At 39.0% G+C, this 23,942-nt stretch overlaps 1 protein-coding gene across 4 annotated transcripts; it reads right to left on the bottom strand.

Moving 5' to 3' along the window:
- Nucleotides 1-7,918: 7,918 nt before the first annotated feature.
- On the bottom strand, nucleotides 7,919-23,064 carry LOC146469539 (high choriolytic enzyme 1-like). Of its 4 annotated transcripts, none has more exons than XM_085123170.1 (11): nucleotides 22,850-23,064; nucleotides 22,027-22,483; nucleotides 20,382-20,918; nucleotides 17,451-17,564; nucleotides 16,509-16,626; nucleotides 15,223-15,404; nucleotides 13,706-13,933; nucleotides 12,041-12,213; nucleotides 11,014-11,154; nucleotides 10,090-10,236; nucleotides 7,919-8,393 (listed from the first exon to the last, which is right to left on the bottom strand). In XM_085123170.1, the coding sequence occupies exons 3-10, from the start codon at nucleotides 20,551-20,553 to the stop codon at nucleotides 10,096-10,098; spliced, it is 1,269 nt and encodes a 422-aa protein (XP_084979296.1). In that variant the 5' UTR covers nucleotides 20,554-20,918; nucleotides 22,027-22,483; nucleotides 22,850-23,064; the 3' UTR covers nucleotides 7,919-8,393; nucleotides 10,090-10,095. The 4 variants fall into 4 exon arrangements, with proteins under 4 accessions (XP_084979296.1, XP_084979298.1, XP_084979295.1 ...); XM_085123172.1 differs by having other exon boundaries at nucleotides 20,382-20,471; XM_085123169.1 differs by having other exon boundaries at nucleotides 20,382-22,483.
- Nucleotides 23,065-23,942: the final 878 nt, after the last annotated feature.

Raw genomic sequence — 23,942 nt, 5'->3', positions numbered from 1 at the left:
AACAGACATATTTTTAGGTAATCTTTCCTTGAATGAAGGTAAAAATTTTGTAGGCCTCCCAGTTTTGAATTCGAGAATTTGGTGACGTCACGTGAAAACCGAGAATACAAGTAAATTAGAGGATTAAGAAGAGAGTTTAAGAGCGGCTGCCTGTAAGAATCGAGAACTGCATTTCAGCGACCAGTTGGTCGAATTTCTGATATTTCGTCTGAAGATACCCTTGGATTAATCATTTTCGAAAATCATATTTTAAAGTTCCAAGGTATTTTATTTTGTGAGAAAATTACTAAATTTACCGGTTGGGTGTCTCCCATGAAAGCTTATCTACAGTACTTTTCAATGGTAATTATGTCAGAATTGAATTTTTAAGGAAATTTAGGATGTATTGTTGCATTTTGATTTGGGGAGCTCTTGGAAAGGAAATGCTCTGTTTTGCCAGTGCTTTGTTACTTTGTGAAATGGCGTTAGTTAAGGACCAGAAATTCTAATTCTCATGTAGGTGACAAACGGAATGCATCTTCCTTGTGACATGGCCAAGCTAAACACTTACTACCTCATGTTTTAATATCACATTACCGAACGCTTTCGAGTTGCCGATCTTTGCAGTAAGCAGCAGGCATTCATTCGTATGAATAAATGGAACCGCGTCTCCATGCTCAATAACCCAAATGAAATGTGGAATTCTTGGAAACACCTTCTGATGAGTGTTATTGATAAGCACGCACCGTTGAAAACAAAAAGAATTAGAAACAATAGATCTCCGTGGATACGAATGAGTTGTTACGCGAAGTTTAAAAAAGAGATTTTTTAAAAAAGAAAGCTACATCTACAAATGATCCCCTGATTTGGATAGAATTCAAAGACGCAAGAAATAAGGTAAATAACTCAATTAAGAATGCCAAACGCAGCTATTTTTCGGAGAAATTGGACGCAAGTAAATGTGATCCACGTAAAACATGGCAGTTAATCAATGAACTCCAATCTCGCTAATACAAATTTACTAAGTCTCTCAGATTAAATCAGGGCATCAAGTCTTTACTTCACCCGAAGACATAGCAGACTCGTTTAACAACCATTTTACTAGTATTGGCCAGACTCTAGCCCGTGAAATTCCTCAGTACTGTAGACATTGATCCGCTTTACTATGTGAAACCCTCTGACAGGGTATTTTCTTTCGAGAGGATCAATGTCCAAGAAGTCGTCAACTTGGTGAAAGGTATCGATGGAGGGAAGGCCACTGGTCTTGACAATATTCCATGCAAACTATTAACTTGTATATTTAATCAATCACTACTGACTGGTATCTACCCTTCCGACTGGAAGCTGGCTAAAGTAGCACCTATCTCTAATACTGGATCCAAGTCTGACTTAAACAACTATCGGCCTATATCGGTTATACCGACTGTGGCCAAAATCTTTGAAAAAATTATCTATGACCAACTATGATTATCTAAATGTTAATGATTTATTAACCAGTTGCCAGTCTGGCTTTCGTTCTTTACACAGTACGCTCACTGCCTTGTTGGAGACTAGCAACAACTGGTGTGTCAATGTTGACAAAGGTCTACTCAATGGTGTAATTTTCATTGATTTAAAGAAAGCCTTTGACACTATAGATCACTAAATCATCTTGCAAAAAGTTGCTAAATCTGGGGTGGATCAAGATGCACTGAAATGGTTTAAGTCTTATCTAACAAATCGTTTACAACGATGCAATGTAAACAATCACCTCTCCAGTGCAACCCCTTTAAACTACGGGGTTCCCCGAGGATCAATAATTGGTCCTTCACTCTTTTTGATCTATATAAATGACTTACCGAATTGTTTGAGTCTTGGCTCCCCTAGAATGTACGCTGATGACACGAATGTTACCTTTGCTGCATCTGACATGCTTGGTGTTAAGACCCGAATCAATACTGAACTGAAAAGCATTAATCTCTGGCTCAGAGCTAACAAGTTGAGCCTCAATATGGCAAAAACTGAGTTTATGGTAATTATCTCACGTCAAAAACTGCAGTCTTTAAATGAAAAACCACTAAATATTAATGTAGAGGGTGTCAAAATAAACCAAACAGATAATAGCAAAGCTCTCGGACTGAACATAGATGAGAACCTATATCCTGGAAGGAGCTCATATACGCAATTTCAAAAAACGTCGCTTCCAGTATCAGTGCACTTAACCGAGTCAGACCTTTTATTTCAATGCACACCGCTATTGAAATATGCAAAGGTCTTATCGAACCACATTTTGATTACTGCAGTGCTGTTTGGGATGGCTTGTCTCAACAGCTGAGTGAGAAACTACAAAAACTACAAAATCGCGCTGCCAGAGTAATTACTAAATCAAGGTATAATACGAACTCCAGCTGTCTTCTCAACTCTCTCAGCTGGGACAACTTATCCGTTAGAAGAACGAAGCAAAAGGCAAATTTAATGTACAAATGCGTTAATAAGCTCGCCCCAGATTATCTTTGTAACATGTTCACTCCGAGAACTTTGTCCTTTGATCTTCGTGACGCAAGTTAAAAATTGTACTTGCCGAAACCGAGAACTGACTACCTGAGGCGTAGTTTCAGTTATAGCAGAGCTTCTCTTTGGAAAGATCTTCCTGAGGATATCCGCACTACAACATCTCTACGCAACTACAAGAGAAGAATTGACAAATGGCTCTCTGAATCGGACTCCCACACGGCAAATATGTAAACCAGTAAATAGAAAATTATACTCAAGATAAATTTCTTCATTTTCTATTGTTATACTGATATTTTTACCGTGTTTACATAAAGATTTCATTCATTCATTCATTCATTCATTCATTCATTCATTCATTCATTCATTCATTCATTCATTCATTCATTCATTCATTCATTCATTCATTCATTCATTCATTCATTCATTCATTCATTCATTCATTTATTTCATTCATTTATTCATTCATTCATTCATTCATTCATTCATTCATTCATTCATTCATTCATTCATTCATTCATTCATTCATATGAACCTAGTAAATGGCTTCACTAGAAACCAGTCTCCAAGCGAAAGAATCCAATTATATCAAAATGTGCTATCGTATACAAATATCAACTTTTAAAGGCCATAAAGCGATCTGCGAGAACAAGACATTTGAAATATTTTTCTTAAATTCAACAGTCGGGTGTCCCTGGTGAAAGCTCATCAACAGATCAACAGTACTTTTCAATGGTAATTTTAATGACATGTAGGACTTTTTCTTGCATTTTCATTTGGGAGTTCTTGAAAAGGAAACGTTTTGTGTTTTGCCCATGCTTTCGATGAGTTTGTGAGAATGGCTTTAATTAATTAGAGCGCGAAATTTTGCTTCAGAAAAGAAAAAAGTACACAACATCTGCTCGCTATGCGTAAAATCATTGGTAATTATGCAAATTGCGAACCTTCACAGCGTAATATTCTATTTTGTGTGATTGATCATTCGACACAAACACATGCACAAGTTTAGTACCGTCCGCGGAGAATGAAGCGACAGTTAAGCAAGGCAGGGGAAAGTAAAAACGCCGAAGGAGAAAATTCACGAGGTTTTGACTTTTCTTGTCCCGGACTACCTGACCCTGGATGGAATTCAAAGATGGCCGTACTCATTGACGGAATAAATTAAGAAATTACCCAATCCCAAACCAATGATGAATTCCCATGCAAAGCAAAACGGGCCATTTTTCCATCATTGAAATGGGGAAGGGTTGCTCTTAATTTTTCATATCAACTGTCTAAGATTGTTGATTTTGAGTCTTGCACCAGCCATCTCGTTGGTTTGGTTTAATTGGTTTGCTGAGTAGCAAAGAACTTCCACATTCGTGTATACGGCAACGTAGAGATCCGAGGGTTTTCTAGACATCAAACTTTTTACCCCTTATTAGAAGGTACGCCAATTATGCCTCCAGCCATGAACTAGGTAAATCTTGGTCAATGAATGTGTATTGGTTATTTTACAGATGGACCAATTAACTGAACCTTCTGAGGTCCGCCTTAGACACTCTCTTGAACTGATCAAGGGGTTTTTCCCGAGCCAAACACCAGAAGAGACACGTTCGACAAGAGGCAAGTTCTGAGAACATTCCGTTCTTGTGAGCTTTTACGACGTTTGGTTTAAATAACAGAGTTTAAGCACGTTCCAAAGATTTTGATCGTGGCGTTTTACACGTGTAGGATGTGGAACGCTGATGTATGTCTTTTTTCTGCAGGCTAGGATAACTTTCCGTCATTCGACATCTCCCAGTACTTTTGTACTGCGTCGTTGCAGTTGTTATTCTTTAAGCATGGACGACGGGTTTTGCAAGACCTTTGAACATGTTGTTACTTTTACCAAGCGATGGCATTGACGAGGATCTGTTCAAGATTTTTCCATGAGCTTCTCGGTTACCACAATCCAGTTGATTAATGGCTGGGTCACATGACACTGGTCTTCCCAGGTGGATTTGTTTATTCGCCGTTTGGAGCGCTTCGAGAAAAGCGCCGCGACGTTTTGAATAATTTCTCTCCATTTGACATTGCCAGCTTTCCACATGAATGGATGCAGTTGTTGTCAAAGTGGAGAAGTGTTGATTCCGCTGTGAACATTTCAAGGAAATTTTCCTTTCCGGACGCGATGGAGCTGACATGAATCTTTTCAACTTGATTTCACCGGGCCACGGATGAACCAATTCTGACACCAGGGATGCGTCCAACGACCCTGATCTTGTCAAGTGGGTATCTCTTTCCCCGATTTGCATATCCACGCATTCAAACGAAGCAGAGGGTTCCTTTCGTCTGCGAAAGTGCTCTGATGGCTGTATTGCTTGAGATTTTCGTATTTTTAATAGCTCTAGCAAGGCGTTCCTGAAACGCTGGTTGGTATAGAAGTAAATAAGAGGATTTAGAAGAGAGTTTAAGATCAAGAGTAATCCTGGTACCCGGAAAAGTGCACTTCTACGTAGGGCTGGGAAAAACTGCAAAAATTCGCAACGATAATACCTGGAACAAATGAAAAAACCAGGGCAACCGTAACCAAGCCAGTCATCTTAGCAACTTTGGACTCGAGGCTTGTCCTCCGTGAAGTTGTTTGGCCGATGTCGTTTACATTACGTTTACGTAGTTCAAGATACACCATGACATAGAAATATAGGATAATTATTGAACAAAACGCCATCAAAACCGCTGTAATGATAAACAATTTACTTACGGTCTTTTTGTCCATGCCGATAGCCAGTATTATAATAAGGTAAACCGTTGCAACTAGCCAACCAATTATTACAAGCATTCTGACACGGCCTTTCGTGACGATAGCCTTGTAGCTCTTCCACTTTCTCACCGCGACGTATCTCTCCCAAGCGATGAAAGTCAAGTGAGATAAAGACGAAAAAGTCAAGAAAGTTGTCAAGCGTATACGAACTGAGTCTATTATGCAGATATGCTCAAACGACGCTTGGTGGACCATTAAAATTTCAGTAGCTGCAAACAACGGCATGCATACAGCACCCATTAGAATGTCCGCTACGGCAAGATTGGCCAACAGAAAGTTGGATCGTGACTGCAAATGTTTCGTTCGTTTCATGACTATGATTACTAATACGTTCATAATAACGGCAAGAAGAGACGCGATAGATGCGATGACGATTAAAATCCAGGAAAGAACTTCGCTATTCATTTCCCAGCTAAAATGTTCTGAATGTGGGCAAGTATAGCGGGGCACTGAGCTGGTGTTGACGGTAGAGTGGATCGTTGCTTTCGTTCCGCCTAAGGCCTGCATGTCGTAGCGAAAAAAATCGTGAAACAATTTAAGCAGTCAAAAAGGTCTTCGCTGCCAGCTAGTTTCCCACTACATCTGTCTGTCTGTCTGTTGTTTTTGCTTCTTTTTCACGATTTTTGCTCAATTTCCTGCCTTTTGAACCTATCCGGACAGTGGATGATGCCTTGGGCATACACACAACACCTGAAAACAGAGAACATTTCTGATTCCTTTTCTTTGAACTTTTTCAAAATTAATTCGGAAATAAGATAATGAAATTGGGAAATGTACGAAAAATAAGGTAAAAACACTGTGATATAGTTCTAATGATCGTTTACTTTATTGTAACAAATAAGAGAAATAAAAAGGACAGTCCATTTTAAAAATTGTGCAACAAAAACCACTTCCTATGAAGAATGATTTGACTAGGACTTGAATTTAAAACGAAATACAAAAAGTACAGTTCGTTTTAAAATCTTCCACGGAGAAGCACTTTGTCTGGATAACAATTTGGTGAGGAAACGAAACTAAAAAAAAGCTATCGTGATCGAATACTTCTACTGCAAAGCTGGCATTCGTCTGTTAAATGAATCTGCGATAGCACATGTTCAATCTGCTGTAAAAGATAGGCAGCGGAGATAGATTGAATTCACCCGCTCCAACCAAAAATCAGTTCATGAATATTGTGTTGACTTTGTGAGAACTCCGGTCCAAACACTTGTCCCCATGGACGGCCAAACCTTGAGTATCGTAATACGCGGTTCTAACTTTCAGCCTGCGAATCAATTCCTTAAAAAGTGAGACTATTTAGATTTAAGCAGGTGAACGCCAACGGAAATCTCGGTGTATGTCAGTTCAGAAGATCTTACAAGCCTCAGAAATTCGGATTGAATTGTAAAGAAGAATAAGCGTTTTCTCATAACAAGGGAAATGATATTCTCTTTTGTTTTACGTTGTAATGCCAAAAGTGTAGTTAAGAGGGGGAAATAAGTTCAGCTAGGATTTTCGGAGACCAAACAGCAGCTCTTAAAATCGAGGTAAAGAGTTCTGTTGCCTTACATTTTGTGCGACTAATTAATAATATAATTAAAAGTTTAGCTAAAAAATCAATTATATCAAAACGTTCTATCCTATACAAATATGAAGGCCACAAGGCAATGCTCGGAAACAAAAAAAAGGACATTTGAAATATTTTTCTAAAATTAACTGGTTGGGTGTCCCCAATGAAAGCTCATCAACAGTACTTTCTATGGTAATTATGTCAGAATTGAATTTTTAAGGAAATTTAGGAAGAAAAATGTTTTGTTTGGCCAATGCTTTGTGATGGCGTTAATTAAAGCCCAGAAATTCTAAAGCTTCGAAAACCAAAAAAAGTACACAACATCTGCTTGCTGAGCCGAAAACTCAAGCTATTGAGCTTTGCATAAACACTAGTTTAGTGCCCTATGTATCTGCGCAGGCGCAAGGGCAGATTGTGAAGGCACAAGAACAGACAAAACGGGGGAGAAAATATTCGCCATTGTGACTTTCTCTCGCCCTAACTATCTGGCAGAAATTTAAATTTTCTTCTCTTTAAAGAGAAGAAAATCATGTCGGAAAGGTTAAAGATTCCTTTGATAAGTTTGACCTAAGGGTAGGCGAATTTCTTTTGAGTCCATTCATGAACAAATCATTGTCGAGAACGCGATTGTGCGGGGGTAAGCGATTTATGCAAAATCGTTGTTCTTGTTGTTCCTTTATGTATTCAGTTGATTTCGACTGAAACCGACGAATTGGATACTTTGACTCAATTTTCTGGAAACTCGATCCTTAGAATGAAAGTGGATCAGAATTTAAAAAAGCAAGTTTGATCAAGTGTAAAGATTCTAATTCTCTCTTTTATAAGCAGAGCCTGAAGCATAGTCTGAAGGTAAACAAATTTCTGGGTATGGGTAAATTTTAACAGTGCCGTTAGCATGCCTGTAATCAAAGCTATTTCTAAGTGAAAGCTCTGGTTTAAAATGTTTTAAAACAATTACCTTTTGGCTAGAAGTCTGAAGCCTTAAAACCCGAAAATGGAAGAAGCGCGAATTTGCAAATATATACGGCAAAAGTGTGGAAATTTTACACAATAAAATATGTACACCAAAAGACAGAAAAGAGTTGAGAAAATACTAAGAGAGAAAGAGATAATAAATGTGGAAAAATAAAATAACTTTTGTTTATTTTTTCCCATTGAGAAACTGTTACTATTATTTAACCATTGTACTTGACAATTCTTGAAACATTCCAAGTAAAAGCGCCCCAGTAAAAGCCGGTAATACACCGGCGAGAGAGGCTTATAGTCAACTCCAACACGATCAGACGAAGTATCTGAAAGTGGTACTGGTCATCATATGTCCCAAAAACTTACCTTACGTTAAATATATTGTTAGCTTACTCATTCTTTTTTATCGCTTTCATTGTCGCCTCATGAAACAAAGGAAAAATATATAACGTTCTTTCATTTTTGCCAATTACATCAAATGAAATTTCATACTTGTATCGTCGGAAGTTTTAACTTTAAATTCACGCTTGCTGCTATTGATAACAAAATATGAATTATTAATTTAATAAATACAACTTGGACGTTGCAGCTTTGTCCACCACTTTCGGAGGAACATCTGTCATAACTCTAAAAAGGAAGAAAGAAAAACAAATAAGATTGAAGACCACTAAATCGGAGAGTAAATTAATTTCTTAGCTTTTCCTAAGCAACATTCAGTTTTCTCCCAGAGACAGTTAACAATACCAACCACTTATAAGGATTGCTTATCTAGGAGAGCTAGGAGAGAGTCATACACCAATTGGAAAGGAGTAATAATTTTTGATTGAATCTAAGGCGGAATAAGCAAAAAAAGAGGAAACTGCTTTATAGCAGTTTTTGTTATAATTTAGTCATTTCAATAAACTAAGGCGCTTTCTATCTCCACAATATTAAATGTGGTTGAATGAATGAATGAACGAACGAACGAACGAAAGAATGACTAAATAAATACAAGAACCTACAGCGAAAACAACAAATGAATGATTGATTGACTGACTAATTGATTGATTGATTGATTGATTGATTGATTGATTGATTGATTGATTGATTGATTGATTGATTGATTGATTGATTGATTGATTGATGGGTTGATTGATGGATGGGTTGATTGATTGATGGAATGAATGAAAGAACGAACAAATGAGTGAATGAGTGAGTTTGTGAATGAATGAAAGAATGAACATTCAGCTCAAATCGCACGGTGTCAACTGGAAGGTTGTTTAGATTCTAAGTCATACGTACTGAACTTATTCAGTTTTACAACTTCGTATAGAGGAAGGCTGTAATTAATTCTGGCCCTCTTTTCTAGCTTCGTGAAATTTGCTGTTATTATTAACATTTGAGCCTCCGAACCTCGTCCAAATTTTATTTTGGCCCCTGGGGATGAGGTCGATATTCTTTGCCAACGAGTCGAGGATGTCAATACAATGGAAAATGACCCAGTTATCTTGATTGGTTGTCAAACTACTGATAACTGTAATAGCAGCTAATTCGGAGCTACATTTAGCAAGCGAAAAAATCCTGGAAACAGAACCTTGATCTGCTCTTCCGTTAATTATCCGACAGCCAGCCGTTTATCGGGTTTTGTTTGTCTGAATTTACAAACAAAGATCGATTTGGCTGGCCCTACGAGCAGGCGTCGCAAAGGCATAAAATGTTTTCATGACGTAACATGTTGCATAGCATGACATGACTTAAGGGGAAGTATCATGGGGTTTTTAACCTTTTTTGTCAGTTAAAAAACGGTGAAAAAAAAGATTTTCACTTAGCTGCAAAATAATTGTAGAACTACGAGAGGAAGATATCAACTCAATTCTTGAAACTTACAACTCGTGATCTGTTCCAGAGCATTTTGGAAACAAAAAGGCGAGAACTTGAACAACGCCGGTTAGCCTAACGTTTTTCAAGCTTCAATCTATTCCGACCTACTCTGTCTCTGGCTAGAGGCACTAATCGATAGCATAATTAGCATAATTATTGCACTGGGACGATAATTCATAACAAAATTAGACAATTGTTGTTGTTGTTGTTGTTGTTGTTGTTGTTGTGACAGGAAAACGTTTCTTGGTTTTGAAATGGACATCAAATCCGCATGATACTTCCTCTTTACATGACTTTATTTACATTACTGCATCACAGGTTGTGACATCACATAAAATGGCGTGCCACTTTCTTTTATTTGTGGTTATGGTGAGGTGCACTGCTGGCGGCCACCAATAAAGCTCACGCTGATTACATCTACAGAAATACCTGTTTTGTAAACAAAATATGTTTTGTTTCTCACCTTATTTTACTTGCACCCATACAATTCGACCCGTAAACATATATCGTTGTACCAGTGAGTGGGGAGAATTCTGACGTACCGAGCAGTGAATGGCGTCTTAAGGGCATTGTACTGAACGGAGTTCGCATCCCAATTCCCACTTAGAAACTGTTATAAAATAAAAAATATTAAACACGAAATTAACGAAAAATGACTCGTGTGGTTAAGCAAACGTTTGAAGCACATTCTTTGCTCAACAATAAACGAAAGCTTTGTAGTCTCCTGTAGGTGACAAACGGAGTGCACCTTCCTTATGACATGGCCAAGCTAAACACTTACTATATCATGCTTTAATATCACAACACCGAACGCTTTCGAGTTGCTGATCTTTGCAGTAAGCAACACGCATGCGTCACATGAACCTAGTAAATGGCCTCACTAGCAACCAGACATTCAGCAGCTCAACGATTAGAGCATTCGACCGTTATGCCGAAGGCCATAGGGTTCGCAACCCTCCCTCACCCTGGAAGATTTTGTTCTAAAAAGTGTCCAATGCTTCGTCTCATATCTATGCCATTGGAGTATTCGGCTGGTATCATATGTTTGATTTGCATTATGGGAAGAGCTTAATGTTCTCTTGGTTGTGAACATTGCTGATCCTTAGCTCGCCACAACCTATAAAAGTGGATACATGAAGTACCTACGGATTAAAGCATCCGACCGCTGTACGGCGAGGTCATGGACTCGTGTTGTATGTTTTTAGTTGTTGTTTTCTTTTATTGCATTGTCCCATTGCTCGCGAAATGTTCCAAAATTGTATCTTTCTTTGCTGTTTACTTGTAGCTTTAAGAACGTTTGGCAAAACCAACTTAAGATCGTTGCATTTGGGACTCGTTTAAGAGAATTTCTGCTCCAAAGGGGATTATCTCAAAAGATACCGCTGACCTGTATGTTTGTGACCCAGCTATGCAGATTTCCATTGTTGCTGCTCTGAACCTTGTATCCTGAAACCCAGGCCGTTAAAAGAAACAGGCTCGTGCCTTGCGTGGCAATTGCCGTTACCTTGTGCCTTGAGCCTAAATCAATCTGTAGGGAAATGGAAACAATTGAAATAAACAAACAAGATAAGTAGGCCGTAACGTCAGTTTAAAGGGCTTAGTTTCTAAAGACAATGTGGTGTTGCATCGGTGGGGAGTAGAAACGAATGTTTGGTTAATTAACAGAGTTGATAGCTAAAGGTAAATTGACCACCGTAAAGGCATTCGAGTGCTAACGTTTCGAGAGTTATCCCTACGTCAGAGCGAATCAAGGAATTGTCGGTTGTATGTGTTTGTATAGTGTCATCAGCGGAGCTACGCTGGGAGCATGGTAAAGTCACTCTGTTTTCCTACAAGCCTCGCTACATGATCTCATGAGTCTCTTTTTGGGTCACTGACAGCTGAGGATAGTGTGCGTCCGAAAGTGTATTGAGAATCATGTGATGGATCCCGACAGAGACTTACATGACCCGGCGAACTCAGTATGTACGACTTTTCGCTTTACCATGCAACAAAACACAAGTGAAAATTACTAGGAAGCTGTGGGTGCGTTTAAGTAAATGAACTACAAGTTAACGAGAGTTTGCAATGTTGAGCTTAATTCTCTGAATATGCTAGAGTCGACACGCAACAGAAAATTTGTGCAAATTTGTGGCAAATAAGAGCTCGATGGATAGGGGCACAAGCCACAATTAAGGCTTTAGATCCAAATTTCTCCGAATTACAGCAACAACAATTACATATATACAACAATTGGATACAATAAGCTTTAATCTGTTGCAAGGCCTGTTTGTCACTTATAGCTAAGAGACACAATTCCGCGTGTGTTAATATCTTGGCCAAAAGGCCTAAAGGTCTAATCACTTGTCGACTTTTCACTCCTGTGCTCTACTGTTAATTCTAGCTATTTTCAACAAATAAGCCAGACGATTCACCTGTAGGTATTCTCCAATTGCTTTCCTAGCAGCACACCAGGCCCCATTTCCCTTCGGCCCCGCGGTCAGATGTAACCGAGCTTGGTGTGGGTCGTGGAAAGGCTTGGACGAACTAGCTCGCAATTGTGAGTCGGTGATTTGGCCCTTCTCAAGACCTGCAGCGAAGTAGCAACCTAAGGAAAGCACATAGACAAGAGAGTTAGTTTTTTAACAAAACTGTGGTGCTGCGTCGGAGAAAACGAATGTTTCGTTTTATTAACAGAGTTGACGTTGATGAGGTAATTTGTCCACCGGAAAGAGATTCTAGCCGGATGACATTTCGAGCGATAGCCCTCAGTCAGAGCGAATGACAAGCTCAATTAACCTGAGGGCGCGCTCTTTTCGGACTGTTTCGGAACAGGAATACACGGAAGAGAGGGTATTCGTGTTCTTTTGGGAGCTATCTGTTTTCGGAATGAACTTAATAGTATGCAACGTAAAATTAAATGCAAGGCTGATAGGACAGCTAAAATAATTTTATTGCCCAATATTTCGTTTAGACAACACTGACCCTCTTCAGGGGCGGCAAAAAGCTAAGTAAAAATTGGAAATAAACGGTTACAATATTTAAAGACGATACAAATGAAAAGTTGAGATGCGATTGGTTAATAAATAAAGAAAGCTGAAACGTGTATAATAGACAGATTAAGTTTCATCGCGTCTGTTTATTCCATAGGGTTCAAGAGTCTTGCCCTTTGGAAGTTAGAAATGCTTCTCTGGCTTTCCGAATGCCGTCTCTGTTGGAGTTAATGAGTTCTAGGGGAATGAGTTCTATGTTTTTGATTGAATGGCCAGGAAGAGTGAAGTGATCTGAAACGGCGGTAGGTTGGTCAATGAGACGTTGTTGAAGGGCTTTTTCGATTGCGCGTCTGTGTTCGTCAAATATGTCGCTTAATAGACTAGTATGCCCCTGATAGCAGAATGTGCAGAATACTTTACTCAGAATAACAGGAATTTCGGTCTTTTGGGAAGATTTTCAAGTTAATAGAAATAAGCGGAATTGTTATCTTTTAGGAACTGATATTCTGTGTATTTTGTTATTTCTGAAGGGAAATAAGTTGTTCCCAGAATGGATACTTCAAAACAAGGATGGACACCTTATGGTGTTAACACAATGTAATATCCTTTATCGTGAAAGCCCTGAAATCCATTTGTTAGGCAGAGAACTCAGAACATAGAGTTCCATTTAGGCAGGGAAAATCCGTTCTGGGGTTTAGCACTGATCTACACTATTTAGGCCTAAGTGCTACTTTAAAAACGGTTAGATGTCATTTGATCATTTGATGTTATGGCTAACTCTGTGAAATAAGTTAAAAATTACCATTTTAGTCAGCCAGCCCTCTTTGGTCTAGTAAATGTGGATAGGAGATATGAAGCTAATGGTCCTAGTTCGAGGCGTACATTAATATATTAAAATTGATTTTTTTTTTTTTACTTATTTTACCACCGTTTGAAGTTAGCTTTCTGTTGTGTAAAAACCATAAGATTTTTGTTGTGTAAATACCACAAGGTATCCAACCTTGTTTTGGATTATCCATTCTGGTAACAACCGCCAAAATTGTCTCAAAAGAATGCGCCTTCGGTGTAAGCTCGATTGACCATAACTGGAATAAATACACATCTTACCACGATTATTACGGCATTTGTACAGTTGATTGAGCTGTTGTTCATCCACTATCGACAAACCACGCTGCTGACCCAAAATCACGTGGGCGCCAGCACGTGACTCTATCGTGTTCCTCCCGTTAATGCTCCAACTGTTTCGTGGCAGATGCATGAGTGACGTGACGTCATAAGGTGCTCCCAAGCGGTCCACTTCCCCATGGCTGTACTTCCTAAAGTTTCGTCGAAACTCTGACGTAGAAATGTTTAGATTCTAGTAAAACCAAAGAGTCTTTGTCTAGTCAATACTTGCTTTATGTCACTCGTTTTTCATGAAGTAAGAATGGAACGACATGAGGAAGCAGAACGACCGTTTATTTTGATAAAGAATCTGCGCCCTCTTTTAGCAGCGATGAAATGTTTAGTGCCTCTTCACAACGACTTGAAGCAGGTCTAGGAATATTTGTGGCAAGTTGTACGTCTACGAAAAATTCGAAAGCCAGCATTCTGAAATTTCGTAATGTTCGTAAACTGCAAAGAACAGTTAGAGCAAGGGGAGAGATGTTTTCTTTCACAGATGCCTCACCAGAGAATTCAAAGTTTGTGTGCAGAGACGCCCTTTTCTGTCATCTAAGTTTTCGATTTTGATATTTGTGAGTTTTATCGATTTTGATATTTGTAACTGAGTCCTATCAATCTCATAATTCTACAAAGCAAAAACTGCCTAATGAATTATAAACTTTGTCAAATTTAATTTCATTTTTCTAATATAATACTGATATATTTTTCTATATATTAGTAGTATCTTGTAAGACAACTATTTATAACAGCACACCATAGATGGACTGAATAAATAATTATTTGCAATATTACTCACAGGATAAGAACGGATTTAAACGCTGGGGCATTAAACAACCAATTCCAGATTTTGATTAGCTTAGCAGCCGTGGGATGCCAGCCGTTATATCATACACAAGAGATGGCGGCCTTCACTAATGATTAAATTGTCTTCTGGTCTTTCTTCCAAACGAAATAAGCAAGATTTAATTATATTTCCTGGTTGTTTTTAATAGCACAAATATTCCATTCGCGTTACTATAGGTAACTTGACGCTACGCGCCTCGTTGGCTATCCATTTAACAATTATTTTCCTCGCGCTTGTTGGGTATGACATGATAGAGAGCAACGAGGCGCGTAGCGCCTGATTGGCTATAATCATCTCATATCCAACAAGCGCGAGTAGAATAATTGTTTTATTAAAAACAATCAAGAAATATTGCTAGTCTTGTTGACTTCGCTTAGCAGGAACCGACCAGGAGACGATTTAATGATCGCTTTTTCTTGGGCATGGTAAAATGGCTCATTTACCAATGGCCGCTAACCCAATCAAATCCCGGGAATTGCATTATACAATGATCCAGTTTTAGATAAAATCGCATATCTAACGCACCCTCGTGGATAATTGTTAGACATACCTTAAATATAAAGGAACCAATCAGATTGCTATATAGTTTGTGCAATGTCAATGTACACTAACCTACCTGGCTTGATGTTTTGTGTATACACAATGACATACGCATCCCTGTCCGGCCGTGAATTTGTGTGAAAGAAGCCCAAAGTGTGCATTAACTCATGCAACACAAATCCCTCATATTCACAGCCGAATCCTATGGACACAGTCTGGCCATTGGGATCCATCGTTCGACCGATATAGGAGTAGCATCTTGAACGGAAACAAAAACGACAACTCAATTCAAGACTTGCCTTGTTGTAAGACATGCATGATTAACATTTTTCCATTCAATATGCCAGTTTAATTAGAGCATAGCTTGAAAGAGTGCCCTGTTTTAGACCTGAAGTGTTTTGTAGTCTATCACCCTCTCTCTAATGAAAATGGGTCAATGAAAATGGTTAAAAGAGAAAGCCGAGAGAACAGACGTACATTAATAAAAAGATAATTCCAAGCGAGTCTTGACGATATCAAGCCTGTGAATGACATTTGAAGCAAGCCACTATCACTTTTAAAGGAGCACTATAACGGAGATTTTGCTGTATTTTTGTTAAAACTACTCAAACAATTGACTAAGAACCTCTTCACCAACATGAGATTGCTCTTAGAGCAGCGGGAAGAAAATATGAAAAGATTTCCCAGAGCAAGAGTAAACTATAATACATTTTTAGCTGTTTCAAGCGAATTTTAGTTGGGTTTTCGAAGTGCTCCCCTCAAATGACGGGTCAAATCACATCCACATTCAAATTCTACTCCAAGTTTTCCAACTAACATAATACAGTGATGCACGTGCAACAAGCCGCTGAGAGATAAACCGCTCAAAACGGCGTTTGGAAGCTCTGAGGAGCCATGAAAACACAACAAAACACACCGGGTAAGCTTTTTCAGACTTTATCGTAATTTGTGTGGTTTTTCGAGGGAATATTGTTGTCTAATTTTCGATCGAATTTTAACGCCAAAAAACTCTTATATTAAGCTTGGGTGACCTATGCTTTAAGCAGCGACGACGGCAACGCCAACGAAAACGTCAGTTGAAAATATAACTTCAGTTCATTTCTGCTACTTTGCGATTTATATTTCAGCTCGTTGGAATATTATATTTCCACTCGGTTTGATTTCACCGCCGTGTGTTCACGTTCTTCACAAAACCTTGAATTGGGCCATTTAACGTTGTTGTTTTGGCAGAGGACTTCAAAGAAATGTACCAAAATTTAAAACGCACGTGCAGAGCGATGGTTTTTGATTCACATTAAACCTATTGTTTTGCGTCGCTGTCGTTGCCGTCGCCGTCGTTGTTGCTTCAGTTTCAAAAGTTACCCTATTCCTCGTATGAATTTGACAAAGAACCGTTCGCTTTTTCTGAGCTGAAATCGCACACAAGAAATCTTCTCCAAAGTCTTTATTGCTTTGGTAATGACCTCCTGTGCGTAAAAGGCTGCAAATGAAGAAAATAGTTCTTGTTTTTAAATCACGAGGCAAAAATTTCTCGTACCCACATGGGTTAGCAGCTAAGGGGGTACACGATGACAACTTTTCATCTAAAATTGTGTTGGATCAACTGCCTAACTGATCAAACATTGTCTGTCCCGCAAAATCTTGCCGAAACATTTTTTAATCACTAACGCAATAGACATTGCTTGTTCCTTTTTCGACTGTTTACTTCTGAGATACTCAAGTTAAACATTCCTCCAATCGTCACATGCAACGAGCACATTTAAGCAAAAATACTTTTCCTACATTCCCACATCATTTTATGGCCTTTCAAAGGCAAAATTTGTTTAAGCTAACACAGTTTAATCTGTTTGATTTTTTAGCTGAAAATTTTAATTAGCCGAAAAGTTAGGGAACGTAAAATCCCCGAATTTTAGGAGGTGCTCTTGGCTTCCGAAAACCTGATCCCTTTTGTTTTCGGGGGGAGGGGGGGGGAGGGGCAAATATCTCGTTTAAAGTGTACAGCAAGGCCAGATAGCAGTTCGGAAAGCCAAGAGTAGCTCGTAAATTCGTGGAATAAAGTTAAGTTCCCTATAACTTTCGGCAATTTCAATCAGTCTCATCTACAAAGAATCCGAATAGATTAAACTGAAAGTGTTAGCTCACACAAATTTGCCTTTAAAAAGGCCATACAATGCTGATGTGGGAATGAAGGATACACATGAACTTTAAACTATTTTGGTTTAATGCTCTCGTTGGATGCCTTTGTAGAATTTCAGGAATTAAAGTGGTATCGAAACAGTAAATTGCAAGGAAAACTGCACATACTTAATCCTGAATCAAAGACATAGGGTACAATTCCTCCTGGCCAAAGGTAAATTTGCTTGTTTACTGCAGCACGAGAGCCAACACCTTCCAACACTATATCTCCCTCTAAAAGGTCTAAAAGGCAAGTGTTACACGTATGTAAGCAATTGACTAGTGAATTATTTTTGTATTAAAATACATTTATATTACAGTGATGCTTTGATGGGAGGCGATTTCGAGCACATATTTTTAAATTGATTGAAACCTAGAAGATAACTTTCCAGGTTTGATACAATTTACTATACTGAATAAATGCAACAAAATTTAGTGCATTATGTAACTCTGCAAATAACTCTGTCTTGTCAAAGTTGACAAGATGGACATGGATTGCAACCATGAAGAGGTTAATAAGCAAACTTCTTCATCTTTTGCATTCACGTTCAAGAAAAAAAAAAAAGAACGAAAGAAAAACAACAACAACAACGCCCCAACGCTGAACATTCATGTGTTTCCGATAATTTCAAATTTTTAGGGAGCTTTACTGAACAAGGACGACCGCCGGGTGACGGTAACTTGAACGTTAAAACAGCAGTACTGGCTTAATAACCAAAACAACAACTCTGCCCGTGCATGACACTTTTTGGTACGTTTCATTGCAGTCACTGCACGACTCGGACGTGGAATTTCCTGATGGGACGTTTTATGGAGGACGTAAACACAAAAGGCGACGACGAATTTTTCCTTTTCTTTCCAAACGTTGGTGCGGTTTCCAAAAATTCAGCTCTAAGAAATTTCACCTACATTTGACCTTCAAAACGAGCTGGTATAATCTCGACGACGTTTGAAAAAAACGTTGAAAGTGACGTTTTTGCTGCCGTCGCCGTCGCTGTTGCTAAAGCTCCCTAATATCTGAAATGCTCTTACGACGACAACAGAGAGCCGAGAAATGGATCATTTTATGATCCTCTGTTGGAGGTTTTAGAGTATTTGATATATGAGCAAGGGAAAGTGGCATGGTCAGAATTCCGTAAAACAGTCCCTTTAGAATAAAGAGCCAATAAGACCATGAAAATGGGAATTTGATGAGTAAACAGGAAAACTATAAATGACTGCAGCTGGAACCCTTTCAGAAAACGTTACAAGAGTAAAAACAGGGGTACTTTTGAAATATCAAATGATTAACTGTTCCTAACGGAAGATGGAAACGTTCAATGTGTATCACTATCAACTGGAAAAAGAGTAGCAAGACTGCAGCATCAATTACACCGATGGCCCATACCTAACGGAATTCCTGGATTTTCCACTTTAATAGTAAGGACCTTGAAAAAATGTGGACGATTATTGCTGACTACTAAGGAGTACAAAACGAGTGAAAGAGTCGATTAAATTTCGTTCATAGAGTGTCAAAAAGTTCGAGTTTTTCAATGGTCTTAAGTTACTACGCTCTGTGATTGGTTAACAAAACCAGCGCTGCTTTCTCAGCCAATGAGAAGCAGAATAAAACAAAATCATCCGTTCAAATAGAAGAAAGATCCTCGCAGTTACTACGCAACATAAGCAGTTGCGAAAAGCCTTTTCGAACCCATGACCTCTGCGATGCCGGTGCAGTGCTCCACCAACTGAGCTATCAAGCCAACTGGGAGCTGGTCATCCGCAGTTCAAAATATATGTTTCAAACATTTTATTTATTTATTCATCCTTCACGGGTATATTGCGAACCCACAATATGCCCAGCTCCCATGTTGCTTGATAGCTCAGTTGGTAGAGTACTGCACCGGCATCGCAGAGGTCATGGGTTCGAATCCCGTTCAAGCCTGAATTTTTTTCAGGCTCAGTTCTTTTCGCAACAGCTTAAGTTGCGTAGTAACTGCGAGGATCTATTTTCTATTTGATCTTTCAGCCGCAGTTATTTACATTTACATTTATTTAAAATCATCTTTGCCGAACTCGCACGCATTTTTTCGTGCTTGACGCCAGTTCTAGTTGCGTTTGCTTCGAGTTCTGATTGGTTCATCGCGCTGTTTGTGTCAGTTGTCATTGGCCGCTTATTTACTCTGGTGTTAGTTTAGCGATACTTGATTGAAAACCACTGTATTCGCAATAAAAAGTAAGGTAAGTATTGAATAACTAAGGCGCTGTCAACAGTCAACATTAAACTGATGAGTAGAAACCGAAACTTGCCAAGCAGTACGTTAACTGTTTTAGTGTGGCGATCTACATAAATCAACATAGAGGGTAAATAGGAATGTCAGTTTGACGATTAGCCTAAATAACGACTTACTAGCATTTCTTATGCTATCTCTTATGGTCAGCCAAGAAACTTTTGCTGAAAAACTGAAGTGCCCACGTTGTCGAGGTGTATTTTCCTTAAAACAAGCGAGCGTTACCAGCCAATGAGAAAGCTAGAAAAGAATTATCGTGTTGATTCACAGTATCTCATGATCACTTATGCTTACTTTCTTGGCTTACTTCATCTGTCGTTTGACAATGAAGAGCAATTCAAAAATGATGCCTGTTATGTGAACAGCATGCGGCAATATGCCCCCTGAAAGAAAACACGAGGATGCAAATGTCCACCAAGAACTTTTATTCTGGAGTGACGGTCTTGTCAGAAGCTACAAGGTGTCAAATAAGGTCAGCGAATAAAATTCAAGCCCATTTATTCAGAAAACACGTATTTCTTTGCGAGAAACCATTATTTGATTTATCCTTTCTTTTTTCAGTACTTCTCAATTGTCATATGGTTAACGCTTTGAACCCAGGAATCTCAAACGCTTTGTAATTAAAATATTATTCCCACGCAAACCTTAAAAACAACCACAATAAAATAGTAAATAATTGCGTCATTCTTTCGATGCCTATTGAACAAACAAATTCGCCATCGTAATTTTCGACGGCTTTGTAACTGATTTCCAGAATAGGTAAAGTCGATATGGAATAATATCACCCTACCTGGTCGAAACATCCATGGTGGATCTGTTGCCGTGTTTCCTTCTTCTGGTAACGCCGCTGTTTTAAATTCCTTCAAATGGTCCGACACGACTTTTGTCGATCCGCGCCGTAAAAGTGACGAAAATATTAGAAAACATATAACAGTTTTAGCACGGAGGCGTTTAAAACTCATGTTGAAATACCCTTGGCTCCGTTTTTATTTCACGGCTTTGCTAAGGTTTACCACCTTTTCAAGAAAAAGCTCCGTACTAACGACTCTCGAAGAGCGTAAAAGGAAATTTTATGCCTGCTTCATTTGTTGTTTGCGTCTTAAATAAGAAAACGTGTTGACGTTTCTCTGCAGCTGGTTAAACGAAAAATTCGCGCTATCGCCACATTGAAGAGTGAAGTTGTCAGGCCCTGGTTTGGTCAGCTTTTTAAGGTGTCAAACAGAAAAACAACAAAGAAAAATCTGCATAGTCCACGAATTGGTAATAATACGTGTGAAGAAAGGGAAAATGGGGAGAACCAAGGAAAGGAAATGTTGGCAAAATGGAACTGAAAAATAAATAAAGGAAGAATAATACTGGAATTAACTTTGCTTTCATTCAGAACGGTAGGGTTTTGGGCCGCAATTTTGAACATTCGCTTGATCACCATGGCAACCGACTTGGCTAATTTGAGTACCGATTAAGTTCGTTAATTTTGGTGCAAATAAAATCATCTGACTTTAATTCTCTTCGGAATTGAATTGCTTTTAAATGGCGTTTTAACATACTTAAACTGTTTCTCAACTTTATCTGATGCTGGATATATGAATAGAGCGCAGTGTAGTTAATGGAGACAGTGTATGCATATTACTGGGGCGTTGCCATGTCAAAAAAACTGACAGATCCGTTTTCTAGGAGAAACTATATTTCTTTTGCTATAAAATAAACTGATGATTAATTCTTAAAAACACTTTTAGAAAAACGTATTAAATTTACTTCTTGTCAGTAGAGAAAAAGAAATCGAGGATCATAAAAAGCTTTTGTGAAACAGCGTAACAGATTTCTTTATTTATGGCTATTAACGCCATCAGATAACATGTTATTAATCTTTCTCGTGTTTGCTTTCAAGGAGACAAATCTGTCAGTAAGCCCCTTGACTTATTAGAAGAATTGATGAAAGCCAAGACAGAGTAGTGTAACTGCTGCGGGACCTACTAATTTACATTTGAAAAGGCGTCTGAAATCTTCTGGAAAATAAATGATGTAATCGGACCGTATTGACCAATTAGAATATTTCACGTGTTCTCGGGAGTTCTGTAACGCACAGGGTAATACGTGCAGCGCAAGCACAGTCCCCGGCAAAATGGTGCTTACTGACTTTCAGTTGGGCCCCACCTCAAGTAAAATAAGTCGCAGAGGTGAATTTTTGGCGACCATTTTCCAATTTATTTACCAGGCTTAAAATATACCATCACATTTATTCCATTGCGCATATGCGGGGCACACATCGACATTCAAATCCAAGCAGTATGCTGGATGTTTGTCACAAGAACCTAGTTTAATGGCCCGGCTCCCACGAATCTTCCTAGCTTAGTGCCGGGTACAGCATCCGAGCTAGTAATTGAAAAGTAGTTTGACATAGTAGTTGCAGCATGAAACCAGGTCCTGATACTCACCATATGACTCCTGCAGCGGTCTTACGTGCAATCGTAGGCGCAGTCATCCGTGAATGTCAGTTGAGAGTCGGCCGTTGGCCCGTGGACAGTCGGTTCTCCCTCGGCAAGAGATCATCTCTCGGTTGGCATTCATGCTGTCATCGTTGAGAGTTGTTTGACCTTGGTTGACTGTCATTTGCTTGTTGGTTGTTAGTCCATTGACAATAGGTTGACAGTCGATTGAGCGGATTCGGTTGACGGTTGGCTCACTGTCGTTGGCACTCAATTGACTACTGATGTTCTTCACGCTATACTGGCAGTTGATTTGCATTTGGTTGACTGTCCGTGTGATTCAGGCCGGGTTGTAGTACTCGCCAGGTTCCAGTCTCCAGGACGGACCATCAATCGGGTTCTTGTAAACTCCATATCTTAGTTCAGGGTGATTCTTTTGCTCGTCATCCGTGTCATCGCCATTTTCCTGTGTTTTTAAAAAGGTGAGGACGGTGCAAACTACATTAAGTCTTTTATTATAAGCCTAGAAATTTAGGACTGGTTTGTTTAGAGCGGAATAAGTACCAACTTTTACAAATATATGAGTTCAGAGTACTCCGATTTGAATTTGACGAGGCCTCAAACCCATGGCTTTCCTTACACCGGTCGGATACTCGAAATACCGAACTACAGAGATGCTCCAAGCGAGCGAAGTTCTCAACTACCAAACTTGAGTTCCCACAGTCGTGAGAAACGTTCTGCGGAAAAAAATACCATCACCAGGCTTTCAGACATTTTAAAAAATGTTCCATGTAGTCCGGACCAGTATACTCACTCAATGTCTCTTACTTACCCGTTTCTTACTTTTCCACCACTTGTAAACCGCCACAGAAGCCCCGACAGCCGCGGCTACAGCCAAGCCACCAAGTACGTATTTGTAAACTGATTTCATTTCTCGTAAGCCTCTCGACTTTACAATCACAAGTTATATATCAAACAACCTTGTCAAATTTCAAGAATATTGAAAACGTTTTAAGACTGAACTCAAACTCAATTGTTTTTCTTCATTCGATTATTTTGATTAATTTCGTGACGTGACAATAAATTTGTGATGTAACTTGCGCGCGCTTTAATTCTTTTCAATTCCAACGTACGATACTGAAGGTATTCTTATACCAAACTGATTTCAAATAAAGTGTAAGAGGAAGCCATCTTAACCCTTTAATTAAATTATGCTTCCATTCAATATTGTAGAAATCCGGCACGAGGAAGTGGAAACGTTTCAATTAAGCTGGACCATCGTTTCCACTTAGAATTCGATTAAAACTCTGTAATAATTAACGTGCATACGGCTTCAGGGTGCAAGAAAGAACTTCAAGGTCATGACAATCGAAAGACTATTGAAGTACTAGTACTTAATGTGATTCCATTGAATTGTATTCTGCATTCTTACTGCGCATGTTTTCTCGCGTCATTAGCGCCCGCTTAAGCCTGGTTCCCACTTGTGAGATAAGCACAAGCATAAGCATCCTGTGGGAACGGCATGGAATAAGCGTGAGTTAAGCATAAGCATAAGCGCAAGAAAAAGAAACTTTTTCCATTCCTTATGCTTGTGCTTATCTCACGCTTGCGCTTATTTCACAAGTGGGAACCGGCGTGAGGTAAGCACAAGCACAAGCAAGATGATTCCGCCATCTTGAATCAGTTTCCCGATCTCCTCCAACGTTACTGCGCTTGCGTATGTCTTATTTTCTTGTGCTTGTTTCACATGTGGGAACATCGCAAGTTTATACTTGTGCTTATGCTTGTGCTTATCGCACAAGTAGGAACCAGGCGTGAGCGCGTGCGCCCGTTGAAACATGATGTGTTTCAGTCCTTGATGCTAAGCCCAGCCAATAATTCGCTGTACGGAAAAACATGGCCGCTGTACATTTTCCGAGATATAC

Source organism: Pavona decussata, unplaced genomic scaffold (assembly GCF_977016875.1).
Source record: "Pavona decussata unplaced genomic scaffold, jaPavDecu1.1 SCAFFOLD_122, whole genome shotgun sequence".
Classification (NCBI taxonomy): Eukaryota; Metazoa; Cnidaria; class Anthozoa; order Scleractinia; family Agariciidae; genus Pavona; species Pavona decussata.
This window is presented reverse-complemented; position numbering and strand designations above follow the sequence as displayed.

What these genes read in the sequence shown, in the direction of transcription:
- LOC146469539 (XM_085123169.1), bottom strand. Translation starts at nt 20,553, where the DNA reads ATGAGTTTTAAACGCCTCCGTGCTAAAACTGTTATATGTTTTCTAATA. An exon ending in ACCATGGATGTTTCGACCAG is followed by an intron (nt 17,565 to 20,381) that starts GTAGGGTGATAT and finishes CTTGCCTTTTAG; the next exon opens with ACCTTTTAGAGGGAGATATA. An exon ending in TGTCTTTGATTCAGGATTAA is followed by an intron (nt 16,627 to 17,450) that starts GTATGTGCAGTT and finishes CTTCATTTGCAG; the next exon opens with CCTTTTACGCACAGGAGGTC.